At 42.3% G+C, this 14,265-nt stretch overlaps 1 protein-coding gene across 1 annotated transcript; it reads right to left on the reverse strand.

Moving 5' to 3' along the window:
• Window positions 1-492: 492 nt before the first annotated feature.
• Window positions 493-10,375, reverse strand: LOC139536248 (Krueppel-like factor 15). Its single transcript, XM_071336607.1, has 3 exons — window positions 10,186-10,375; window positions 6,733-8,246; window positions 493-853 (listed from the first exon to the last, which is right to left on the reverse strand). The coding sequence occupies exons 2-3, from the start codon at window positions 7,989-7,991 to the stop codon at window positions 688-690; spliced, it is 1,425 nt and encodes a 474-aa protein (XP_071192708.1). The 5' UTR covers window positions 7,992-8,246; window positions 10,186-10,375; the 3' UTR covers window positions 493-687.
• Between the last annotated feature and the right edge of the window lie 3,890 nt (window positions 10,376-14,265).

Here is a 14,265-nt window from a genome sequence, read left to right on the forward strand (position 1 = left end):
GATGAATGAGTAAGCTATTCTTTACCCTCTGTCAATGAGCTGAGTGACAAGGCAAAACACAAGGAGAACTTTTCCAGGCAAACTTCAACCTGACTTGGATGAGGAATGTCAAAGACATTGGCACTTCTTAACAAGGTAAAAGGCAGTCAAATCCAGGTAAAATAGAAACGCAAGGCTATTACTGAAGCAATTAATACATTTCATCTCAAATGAAAACAATCTTTCATTGAAAAAGAAAATAAAGACTGAACAGAAAAACAAATAAAAAGAGTACAACATACAAAATACCAACAGCAACAAGAATCTCAAGAAACGTTGATTACTGAGAAGATGGTAAGTGTCATGTGTTGGTTTTGCTTTCAACAATAAATTATAGCACAAGACCACTGTTATAGATCTCTCTAAAAGGCAAGGCACACACATAAATCTTCCATCTCCATCGCTCTCTCGCGCTCTCTCGACCTCTCTCTCTCTAGCTCTTTCTCTCTCTTGCTCTTTTTCTCTCTCTCTCTCTCTCTCTCTCTTTCTCTCTCTTGCTCTCTCTCTCTCGCTCTTTTTCTCTCTCTCTCGCTCCCCGTAAGTCATACCACACTCTCACACAAACACATTCACACAAATTCCATCTCACAGACACACACATTCCGTGCTCCTTTGGCCTATGTCCATTGAAGAGTGATCCGGGTGTGGTCAGTTTGTTGTGCGCAGTGTCCGGCTTCGCGGAAAGCGGTGGACTTTGATGTGTTTTGACAGATGGTCACTGCGGGCAAATTTCTTCTCACACACTGGACACTGGTAGGGCTTGATCCCTGAGTGGGACCGCCGGTGTCGCGACAGCTCATCTGACCTCGAGAACCTGGGAGAGACACAGATAGGAGAGAGATGTCAATGATTTTAAAATAGAACAGAATAAAACATTATTGTTTACATATGTAATGTGATTTGTTTATTTTTTTCAGAATAATATTTTTAATTTTCTTTGACATAGCAACAGACAAGAGAATTTGCTTTTAGCTTCATTCCATATTATTGTTAAACGTTGACAGCGATTCCGAAATGGTAAGATATACAGATTTGTCTACAGTCACGATAGTAATTTTACAGCACGTAGCTCACAGGAGGCTGCTGAGGGGAGGATGGCTCATAGTAATGAACCCTAAAGCAATACTAGCAATGCTAAATAATTAGCCTAAAACACATGGCTAGGCTAAGCTTAAGGAATGGCAATATAAAAAAGGTTCATGCTAGCTTAAAACACATTACCTTACCAGTGCTATGCAGATCATTGTTAGCTAGTCAGTGCTAGCTTAAAACCCAGGAATAAACCCTGGATAAATGCTATGCGGAAATTCTAAATAGTTAGCGATAGCGTGAAACAGATGAATAAAGCTTAAGGCAGGACAACTATTGGCCTCCCAGCAGTCTCTCACAAGCCTAGCTCTTTCTGTCTCCCAGATGTTACAGACAGAGCTGACAGGATGATGAATTCATGCAATCTCAAGCCTGTGATTTAGCTGCGGAGTCGGAATAAAACCCACTTTACTATCTGTCACACACACACACATAAAACATGAGTCCCCAAACCACAATGAAAGGAGAGAAGAGGTTTAGACCCAGCGAGCTAATCTCAGTAGATAGGCAACTACAGAAGGCCTACAGCAGTGACTCTCTCTAATAATGGCTTATAGTCAAATGATAGTAATAAAATAATAACATTGTTATTAATAACAGTCGGCTAATAATCAATTACAGTGCAGACATGTAAAAACCCTGTAAAGGATGTTGAAAAGCGTTTATAAGTAGATTGTAGACAGTTTATACAAGAGTACGAATCTAGGGCACACATTCAGAGCACATAATGACACAATCTCTACTACTCTCTACTGCTACTGCTCTAGTACTGGTGTACGGAGGCCCATGGTGGCGGCTAGAGAGTAGTAAAGTCTGTAGAGTAAGGTAGTTTCTCATCTTGGCCTTATCCTGTTCAACATTCCTCTCATGTGTGGGCACACTACTCTGAGAAGAACCCAGCGGCCTTTTCAGCAATAGACTGTAGATTGCTCTCTGTGGAGAAGTGGACTGGAGTCCATGAATGATTGAGCATATCAGAAACGGAAGGTAAGCTGATTCTATACAAACTAATATGCTGTATGGAGTGTGTAGACACACACATGCACCTGTAGTGGATGTGAAACTCGTCTGTAGCATGTTTGCTGGAAAACTTCAGTGACATCACACTTTCCCTGAGACCTTAAACTCTCATGGACAAATTTTGGTGGACAGATGAATCTGTCAAGACTCTCGTAGAATTATGTGATTATGAGCAGCAGTAGTTCCTGGTTTGGGGTTTTCGTCAATGATTATTTGAACGAATTAGGATTGGGCAAAGAAAGTTCTTAAACTGGTGTGGTGATTTTCAAACCTGTGTGCAGATTATATAGTTTTCCACTAGATTCCACAGCCAAAAAGTAAAAATTGTCTATATTGTAAAAATTCATGAAAACCAAAAATGTGTTTTTTGGCCATGATAAACACGGGTGATATTAGTTTGGCAGAGAGTTTCCGTTTGCGAGGCAGGACACTTCACTTCCTTCCCTTGCACAAAGGTTATCACAATTGTTAACGGCATTCCCCCCAGAAGTAAAAAAATAAATGACAATCCTCCGCGAGATAATTTTACTTCTAGATAAGCGAGATTACTTAGATCTGAAGACAAACGTCACTCACGCAGTGACAGACTAATCTTTTGCTCTATTGGCATAGATGGTTGGTTTGAATCGCATGTGATGTTGTGTCAAACATTACAAGTTCTATCCCTGCTCAGGGCACAACAGAATGCACTCACACACACACTAACACACACACACACACACACTAATACACACGCGTTACCTCGTCCACCTCTTTGTAAGTACAGTCACAATTCACATATCCCTACTTGTACTTTGCCCATGTGTTAGCCACCTATACTCAGTAAGGTCTTTGCAGGCCAGGGCATATAGATAACATTCCTCCCTGGCTTACAAAGCCAAAGGTTATACTCTTTCACCCGAGACTGTCACTCTCTCCACCTGACCCTGTGTCCTCAGGAAATCAGGCAGCTGAGTGCCAAGAGTCACACACTCCATCACACACACACACACACACACACACACACACACACACACACACACACACACACACACACACACACACACACACACACACACACACACACACACACACACACACACACACACACACACACACACACACACACACACACACACACACACACACACACTCACCAACTCTCTCACGCATGCACACTCATCAATGCGAGCTCAAACACACACATACACACACACACAAGCACACACACGGTTGAAAACTGACACCCCTATTCAAAACATGACCAGCCTGCTCACTACAAATAGACTTCGATATCGAACGTTTGAAAAGGTTCTGAAAACGTCACTATATACATTCCTCAGCGCTCACAAAAAAATAACAGAAATTGCCCAGCACTGGGTGCGAACTCATGATGTTCAGAACTAAAGCGTGCTGCTCAGACCAATGCATCACCGCAGTTTACAATGCTCTCGCAAGCCTTGAGGATACTTGATGATACTTGATGGTAATAGCATGTCGTTTTTTTATTATTTTGTTTTAAGTCTTCCCAAACCATAGCCCTAACCTTAACCACTCGGAATCAATGCATAAACTGTTAACATTTGACTTGTTTCTGTTTTTATCATGTAAACACACAGAACTAACCCACAAATAGACTCCATTTTGAGGGATACAATGAGATCTTGTTGATGAAGACATCCATAGACACTCTTTCTGACACACACACACACACACACTGCAACAGCCACTGCACAGCTGTGGACTCACAACAGGAGGTGCTCATGTGGCCTCGACCCAAATGCTTCGGTTAGTTTTAGTTTCCACCAGTGGAAATATGACACCAACGCCATTCTCACATATCCCAGATATCTCGTGCCTGACAAAAGTGTGAATCTGAGGGAACACATTTATATCTTTTGACATCCCTCCAATTAACACTTTGATCGCAGCCTGACAGCCACCACCTTCTATTTTCTGACTATACTGTAGTTGTTTTTGCAAGTCTTGCCCATTGTGCTGTTAGCCAAGAATGTTTGTACCATGTTTTGTGCTGCTGCCATGTTGTGTTGCTACCGTGTTGTTGTCATGTGTTGCTACCATGCTGTGTTGTCATGTGTTGCTGCTCTCTTTATGGAGCGTTGTGGTGTGTCTCTTGTCGTGATGTGTGTTTTGTCCTATATTTTAATTTTTTATCCCAGCCCCCATAGGAGAGGCCTTTTGCGTTTTGGTAGGCCGTCATTGTAAATAAGAATTTGTTCTTAACTGACTTGCCTAAATAAAGGTTAAATAAATAAAATAAATAAAAGTCAAATACGTTCCATTAAAGAGACATCGTCTTGATTTTAAGTACTTACCAGGAAGTCCCCAAAGGGAATATCACTAAGTGGTTGCCAAGTAAAATGATTCACAGCGCTGCTACTGTGGCGACTAAATTGTGAGGCTGCAGTGAAGGAATAGCATGTCGAGTGATCGCCAATTAGCCAAAATGAAACAAGCAACTCAAATCCATGTTAACCAGAAGGAATGCTGCACCTACTCTGAAAGCTTGATGCTGTGAGAGAGGAAGTCTTTAAGGCTGAATCTCAAATGGCACCCTATTCCCTGGTCAAAAATAGTGTACTGTGTAGGGAATAGGGTCCCATCTGGGACGCACATTAAGCAATATTATCTGAAGGGGCCTCTGGATCCTGTGAAGTCTCACTTTAAGACACTCACTGGCGCTAATTGATGACCTCATTGGACTGGTCAATTTGGGTGCCAGTCACAGTCTGTGGTACAAAAGCTGCCTTCAATTGAGAAACATGACACCCAGCTTGTACTGTAAAGTGAACTTCCCTGCTAACAACAATGAGTCGTTAGGACGTCCCCGGGACGTCACAAAATGGTTGCCTAATGTCATCAGGATGTTGTGTCATGATCCCCTTGAGGTTTTGTCTAGTTCCCGGTTTGACCCGGGAACATTTTTAGGATGTTCTTGGGACGTTGTGTCATGGTCCTCTGGAGGATTTTCTATAGTTTCCAATTTACTGGGGTGTCAGGTAGCCTAGTGGTCAGAGCGTTGGACTTGTAACCAAAAGGTTGCAAGATCGAATCCCCGAACTGACAAGGTAAAAATCTGTCGTTCTGCCCCTGAACAAGGCAAGTGTCTGCCCCTGAACACTGTTCCTAGGCCGTAATTGAAAATAAGAATTTGTTCTTAACTGATTTGCCTAGTTAAATAAAGGTCAAATTAAAAAAATTACTGATGGTCTCAAATAAACATTCTCCCCCCAAAAATGAATTAAACGTTCTACCTAGGGCACATGGTCCATCAAGGCCCTGACTGGTGAACCACTGATCCATTCACAGCTCTTTGTCTTTTGGCAATGCTAGGGACACCCACACACAAACTGTGCTTTTAACAACTTACATATATTACATTGTGTATGTTTAATCATACAGTAATTATTATTTAACATGTCCTCACCTGGGATTTGCACTCACTATCTCTTGGTTCACAGTGTTCCCATTTGCCCTGCTTTGCCACCATCAATGACTGATTTCACCTCTAGTCCTATTACTACCCTTCGCAAATCTCAGCTCTGTTAAAAATACACCCATGAAAAACGATGATATCTATCATAGTGATTCAGCAGTAACATTAAAACAGAACAATATGCCCCACCAACATTAGACAACTATATTAACAATCCAAACTCAAATTTCGGAAATAAGTAAATCAATGAGACAATAGTCAGATTAACTGATAATTACAATAGCAGTGGAGATGGCACTCCTTTGCTAGGAACAGCATACAACTTACCTTAAAACTCAGATCCCGTTTCATTACTTATAATGGTTTGGGACACCTAGGACAATCGTGGGAGCATCAGAGGACCATGACACAACGTCCTAAGAACTTCCTAAAACATATTTGGGGACATCCCCGGCTCAAACAGGGAACTAGAAAAAGGTCCCCCAAAGAACGTTCCCTTATGACCATCACCCAAAGTCCTAAGAACAAGTAAAATGAAAGTCTTGAGAATGTCCTAAAAAGATCCTGATTTGGTCCTCAGTGATGTCCAGGGAACTAGACAAAGGTCCCCCAGAGAACGTTCCCTTGGGACCAATACACAACGTTCTTAGAACGTTCTCAGAACGTCAGAGGGATATTGTTACGCCACAAGCCATAAGGGACCTAATGGGAATGTCGCTGAATGTCCTCAAGACATTTGCTGGGTTGTCCCATTGACATATAATTTCCCCAAAGTGTCCAGAAAGGCCAAACGATAACAACAAGGGATAATCCCCTCCATATCTCAGACATGCTTGTGAAAGCTTGGGCTCACTGACTAGTCACTCACTCACCCTAAGCATTCTTTATACAACCTGCCGTTAACCTAGCAATGTCATTCAAATCTCGAGACAGATGTCTTAAACTATTTAACTTCAAAACCCTGACACCTCCCGAATACAATTCTGATAACGTGTGATGAGATCATTGCAGCTATCGCAATTCATTATGAAGAATCATCATGTTATGTGCTCAGTGGTGGATGTTTTCTATTGGTATATGTCTACTAACTTGAATGTCTAAAGGCCTTTAGGCATAGCAAATCCATAAAACGACGAGCACCCACTCACCTCCATCCACAGCCTGGCCAGGTGCAGGCGAAGGGCTTCTCCCCTGTGTGTCTCCGGAGGTGGGCTTTCAGGTGGCTGCTCTTGGTGTACATCTTGGTACAGCTGGGGAAAGTGCATTTGTGCATTTTGATGAGGTCCGCCACAGGGTTCTTCTGAAACTGCTGACCCCCCACATGGAGCCCTTGGCCCTGGACCCCAACCAGCACCTCCCCGAGGCCCAGGGGCTTGGCTGCAATGGGCACTGGAGCAATGCGCACAAACTTGGAGGAGAGATTAAGGCTGGTGGAAGGCAGCAGCTGGGGCACCAGGGCGAAGGTCTGCCCCTGGATGTTGACCAGCAGCTGGGCAATTTTGATGTCTGATGCCGGCTGAGGGGGAGGCTGGACGACTTGGGGAGGATGATGAGGAGCCGTGGAACTGGGTTCCTTTTTGATCTGCATGGGCTGGATCTGCAGGATGACCGGCATCCCACTGCTGCCACTGTTTGCAACGCTCTCTGTGGTCCCAAGCCTGCTGGATAATGAATCACTCTTGGACCTGTCGCCGTGCAGACCTTCTATGGACTCCTGTGCTGGCGAGGCCGGTGTGCTTTTGGTCTCGGTGGTGGTGGCGGCATTCTCAGTAAACACAGTTTGGTCTGAATGCTTGGCCTCGGGCTCCAGCCTTGGCCCTGGGGATGAGGACTCCCTGTACACCTCCAGTCCCACCCCCAGCCCCATGATCTCCTCCAGACCCAGCCCCAGCACCCCCTCCCGGGCCTCCTGCTTCATGGATGACACCACCTCCATGTTCTCCTCCAGGAACTCCTCTATCTCCTCCAAGGTGGGCTGGAAGGATGGCTGCTCCATGTCCACCAAGGACCAGACAGAGAAGTCCACACTCTCCTCCTTCAAGGCCTCTGGGTGGGGGTGGGATGGCTCATCCCTCTGTGAGTCCCACAGAGAGGTGGACAGTGACATGGGGATGGCCGCCGCAGTCCCTGCTCCGCCTAGGGAGGTCTGGGACAGCAGGAAGTCCAGGATGCTGTCTGAACTCTCGGCGCTGGAGCTGCTGCCATAGCTGGAGCTGAGCACTTGGGAGTCGGGGCTAGAACAGGAGCGAGGGCTTGACGACTCGCTCAGGTCGTCCTCGGAGAAGGGCGAGGGCATCACCTGGTAGGTCCCTGCATCCGTCACCATGTCCGACAGGTGATACACTGAAGGGGCGCTATCGTAAGTTAAGAAAGTCTCCTCGCCGCTCACTAGGAAGTTATCCACCATTCCTGGCTATGGGCCAAGAGAATGTCACTCCACTTTGTTTTGAAAATTGTCTTACTGATATAACAGTTTGTTAGGGTTATTCCTCTTGTTGTCGGGAAACTGTCAACAAATAACCCCCAGAAGGGGTCACCACAGCAAGGTCACGCTTTGCAGAAGAAAAATAGAGAAACACCTGTTGTTCTCTCTCAGGATAAAAAAAGAGGAATGCTTCGGTAGGAAAAGTCTTTCATTCCAAGGTTTCCAGCCAGGATATATCTAGACAAATACCCATTAGGAGAGAAGAAGAGAGAGAAGATTACTAAACTGAGTTTTGAGATTAATACATTTTATACATAGTAATGCATGCCACTGTAAGAACACACAGACAAGAATCTAAAGTCAAAAGAACAGAGGCAAGACCTACTGTAAAGACAAGTCATGAGTCACCAATGCACCACTTGTGAAACAAATGATCTTCCACCTCTCTGTTCCTGGCTTGCATGTTCAAAGTATGGAATGCTATGCCTGTTTCCATTTCAAGTTCACACGCGGTTGGCGTGAGAGCTGAAGCGGTTACCAGAGAGCATAGGCGGCTATCGCATTCCTTTACTTGTGTTTCAGATTCAACACAATTCAAAATAACTTGATGAATGCACTCTGTTACACACACACACACACACACACACAACAACACAATGGGCAAGACTTGCAAAAACAACTACAGTATAGTCAGAAAATAGAAGGTGGTGGCTGTCAGGCTGCGATCAAAGTGTTAAATGGAGGGATGTCAAAAGATATAAATGTGTTCCCTCAGATTCACACTTTTGTCAGGCACGAGATATCTGGGATATGTGAGAATGGCGTTGGTGTCATATTTCCACTGGTGGAAACTAAAACTAACCGAAGCATTTGGGTCGAGGCCACATGAGCACCTCCTGTTGTGAGTCCACAGCTGTGCAGTGGCTGTTGCAGTGTGTGTGTGTGTGTCAGAAAGAGTGTCTATGGATGCAATAGGTTTTGCTTGCATTTTTTTAATCAAATGAACTTATTGAATACTCTGTCATTTGAACAAATGTTTTAGTCAACTATAGTGAAAAATTGTCATCTTTTTTATCTTACAGAACGTTGCCATGTTTTTTTTCTTCATATCTAATTTGCAACATCCATGCAGCGTTGCCCCCCCCCCCCCCCCCCCCCACACACACACACAAAAAAAACTGGCAAAGCTGAGATGGTCATCAATGTTTGACCGTTTGTCCCCTTCTCTGGGCCTCTTGGCTCAGTGACCGACAGTAAACCCCCAAAGGAACCGTCAACATTATTAAATAACACCGCGTGAGGCAGCCGTGAGCACTGCGCTCCTAATAGTGCATAAATCACCTGTCATGCTGTTTATAACACTCAAACCGCAATAAATCAACACCAATCGCGTGTAGTGGAATGACACGCGATTATCGCGTCATTATTATTATTTAATTACATGTTTTATTTTTACTCGTTGGGAAGCAACCATTTCACCGTATACAACTGTTCTATTCGGCGCATATGACAAATCAAATTAGATTTGATTAGATTTGTTTCTGCTTGACCACTTATCTTGTTCACCACAAATAAAATGTGTTTTCATTAGATTTGTTTCTGCTTGACCGTTTATCTTGTTCATCTACATAGATTATAATCAAATCTAGTTTTATTTGTCACATGCACCGAATACAAGCAGTAAATCAGGGCTTTTATGATCTCTATTAGTCAAGCCACGTGTGCATAAACACATTATTCAAGCATTACATGCTATTACATAACAAACACTGAATACTTACAACATAATAATTGAGAATATTTTAAAACAAGAATTAACGCAAATGAGCGTATATAGGCGATCAAATGTAAATCAAATGCAAAGCAGTTTAAACACCGTAGGCTAGGCTTACACCTCTACCGATTACTGGCGGTAAACATATCCTTGTCTCATTTTATCATAACTCATAACCGTCAACATATTGACTCTAGTTTTGAAGCAAACGAGCACATCTTCTGCCCATCCCGTAGCATAGGATGCGCAAGTAAGTGCGGCTTCACCGCTACAACGTAAACATGTTTTCGTCCAGCGGTGCGTGCTGCAGAACATGGTCATAGGTTGAAGGAACACACGCCCACGATCTCTTGCAGAACCCATTCATTCTCAAGGAAAAGATGCGGTAAAACTCCATCTTACCTTTTTCAATAAAGCATTTACAAATCCCTTATTTTAACCCAATGCATTGTCTTTCCTTTGCATTTGATGGGGAATCTCTATCTCGAATGCATGGTTTGTCCTTGAGACTTGCCTAGCAGAACCGTTCAGACTGATTAGCAGCGAGGCAGAGTAGTTGTACTATATTACCGTCACATGACTGCTGGTGTGTGTGTGTGTGTGTTATATGAGTCAACATAAGAGGTTGGATCTGAAGGCTCGACTCAGCTCTGTGCAGCAATTGGCCAACGAAGCGCGGAGGCTGGTCTCTGGATACGTCAATCAGGATGCGTACGCCTACATGTGGGATGTTTAGTGACAGAAGACAGGACCATTTCCAAGTGTTTCTCCCTTCCTTATCTGCCTATCGCATGAGGAGCAGATACAACTGTTGCAGTAAATGGAGACTGGGGAAGTTGACCGATTGTAGGCTATTTTCAGGAGGTTCATATGACCCCAATAGAAAGCAACATAATAATTGATCATGAATGGAAAATTGACATGGTTGTGAAAATCATCCATTTGATTTATTTTATTTTACCTTTGTTTAACTAGGCAAGTCAGTTAAGAACAAATTCTTATTTACAATGACGGCCTACCAAAAGGCAAAAGGCTTCCTGCGAACGGGGGTCTGGGATTAAAATAAAGAAAGAAATACAATATAAATATAGGATAAAACACACACCACATCAAGAGAGACAACACAACACTACATAAAGAGAGACATAAGACAACATAGCAAGGCAGCAACACATGAAAACACAACATGGTAGCAACACAACATGACAACAACATGGTAGCGACACAACATGGTAACAGCACAAAACATGGTACAAACATCCAGTTTGAGAGTTTGTTGCAGCTTGTTCCAGTCGCTAGCTGCAGCGAACTGAAAAGAGGAGCGACCCAGGGATGTGTGTGCTTTGGGGACCTTTAACACAATGTGACTGGCAGAATGCATCGAGTTCATTTTATCACATTTCAATTAAATGATTTTGCTTTCCTCTAAAGGAGCTGTTCTCATTATGTAGGCTATCAAACTACTGGAATGACTGAATATGTTGTATAATGTTATTACAATGTAATGTTATTACACTGTTACAATCATCCTCTCTGTCCATGCAATATTGATACACCAAAACATTGAATGTGAAGTACTGTAATATGCATTTCTAACACAGTGGACTAGTACTGTGTGGTATTACTTACTGTGAATGAACTTGACAAATGTCATACACAACAGTATCAAGATGCCCTGTTCTACTAGGGCCGATTCAGACCTAGGAAATGTACACGTTCCTATGCACGCCTTTCCTACGCATTTCTCAGTAGTTGGTATTCGTATTCAGACACCATATGCATAACAGGCTTTGCAGGCGTGGTTCCCTGGCGCGTGCTGAATAAATTTAATTCAACCTCTGAAAAACCTCTCACTTGCTGGCCAACAGATTTTCTCATGGAGTTTTCATTCAATAGTGTCAGTACATTTAAGTAAAGCCATCCTTTAAAAGGTGCAATTCAGTCCATTTTTGGACTTATAAATCCACTGATTGTGGAAGAACATAACTTATAAATGACTCATGACCTTAGTTCAACTGCCGTACCCTATCAAAACCCAAAATATAAGCTTGTTATACTCCAATGTTTGAAAACTAGGTAAACAAACACTAGATAGCCTCACAACATTGCATCCATAGCTCTGTCTATGAATTTGAGAGTGGTCACATTTCTCCAGCCACATCCTTCAGCTTTTTACCGAAACAGGGGTGGACACTTTGTTATTGTTTCAACTGCTGATTGACACTTTAAATTGGTTGTACCTTGAATTTTGATTTTCTGGACAGACTCACTAGAGTTTACCCTTCTGGTTCAGACTTTTAGGGATCAATGAACAAAATTCATATAAATGTTTTTATTTGATGTTTTATTGAACCTTTATTTAACTAGGCAAGTTAAATATATAAAATATATAAATGCATATAAAATACAGTGTATTGATTCAATACATGCATATTTGCCTCTGTTTCACCACCAATTGGGAGATTTAAATTGACTCTGATCTTGTAGATTATTTAGAGTAAGGAAAAGATGCATTAATCATAAAAAAACAGGTTTGGAGAGCCTTTACGCACAAAATATATAAATGCATAAAACATACAGTGGATTGATTCATCCTGAATGTTGCCATATTCAAGTTCAATCGATGAAATATTGGAAAGTGATAAAAGCGTACAATAGGGGTTGATCAGTAGTTCTATAAATCTACCCTAATAATCCTCACTAATCATGGAACTGTGACGACAACGGTCCAGTCGTGAACCGTGTGCCAGGCTCCAGGTTTAAACTGCTACACATGTTCTGCGTATCATAAAGATTCAAATAGGCTACATGTTATACATTATTGCACGACTTGTAATACATTAGCCTAATATAATCCATAATTGCTAGCGATCCTCAGGAACAACCACACGAATGTGACAGAGAAAAGAAAGGCAAACTAATGATGTCATGGAATGATGCACATGTAAGGAAACTAACTCTAAAGTATCAGTTATGTGGGTATAAATGACGGTGGCTACCAATAGAGGCTAATATTTAACACGATACAATTTTGAAATATTAAGTGAAAAGTCTGGGCATATAACTAAAACATTAGAGAAATCATAAATCAGTAGGTTTGGCGCTATACTGTTAATTGCTCATGGCTACAGAAGCCTATAGCTTGTGTTTTCATCCCTGCAAGTTATAAGGCCAGCATTTCATAAACTTCACTGTGAAAAACGTGATATGTTGATATGCTTCAGTTTGCTGCCATATGACTAGTTTACCATTTATCTACGGTACGTTAAAATAGATCTAAAACAATTGTGATTTATATTCACGATCCCGTTATCCAAACAACTTACTCATTTACCTAGTTCCAATAGCTCTTATCAATTAGTTAATGACAGAGCATGGAGAATGGTGTTATTTCTATCGGAAAAAATAAAGTACATGTTGTTCCACTTGGAACCGACCTTATTCAGTGTTTCATCAAAGGTCAAGTTGGGAATTAAGTCAAAATCAGAATACAGTGTATCTGTAGATGCACCTCTGCCACACCTCCATTCCTTTGATCTTCACCCCAATAGAATAGCTGACTGAAACACGCTTTACTTCATGCCTAAGTTCAAGGTCAGAATACGGGTAGAGAGAAAAGTGCATAAAAAGGGAATTAAGTTCCATTTAGGGGAGCATTACTCAGATCTGAATCGGCCCCCTAGAGAAGTTACTGTAGGTCAATGACCTCAGATATGCTAATGACCACAAATCAACACAACACTCCTCCTTTAACAAACATGCTTCAAGTTCAGTTACAAAGAGAGGAACCCATACTCAGGAGGAATGTAGGCTGACCAGTGCAGCCAGGCGTACACCAACAGGATGTTTCAAAAGCATCAGAATGCTCTTGACCGTGCCTGTTTGTTTTGTCAGTCTCTGCAGCATCCTGAGAGAAACACATGACAGGGGAGCAAGTTATTCTGGGACACAGTGAGAGTTTTGTTTACATTTCCACAACGCCTAGAGAAGGAGGAGAGTGAAAATAGATATCTTGGGCGTCCTGAAAATTACACATTTGCTTTCTCTTGCTGTTGATATATTGTTGGTGGTGGATAGAATACAGTCCATCACATGTATTACCTGGATAATTCCCCATTATCTTTCCCTTTAGAGGAAATAACAACTGACATATATTGGAATAAGCATTTAATGACCACAGTATATATTTATTCTACAATAATATATTTCTACGGTATATATTTCTTCTACATTGATATATTTCTACAGTACATATTTCTATACAGTATATCTTTCTGTACTTTAATCGACCCTCTGAGGCCTATGGACATTACACAGTAACACTCTCTCTTCCTCTCTCACCCTCATCAGCTCCAGTGTAGTACACAGAATGGGGCCTGACCGCTGTCACAGTCTGTCAGCGGGGGTCTGGCTGGTAGGAATGTATTAGTGTGAATGTAATACCGTGTTGTATGACATGCCAGCCTGTCTGGTCTGTCTGGA

The sequence above is a fragment of the Salvelinus alpinus genome, chromosome 12 (assembly GCF_045679555.1).
Source record: "Salvelinus alpinus chromosome 12, SLU_Salpinus.1, whole genome shotgun sequence".
Lineage (NCBI taxonomy): Eukaryota > Metazoa > Chordata > Actinopteri > Salmoniformes > Salmonidae > Salvelinus > Salvelinus alpinus.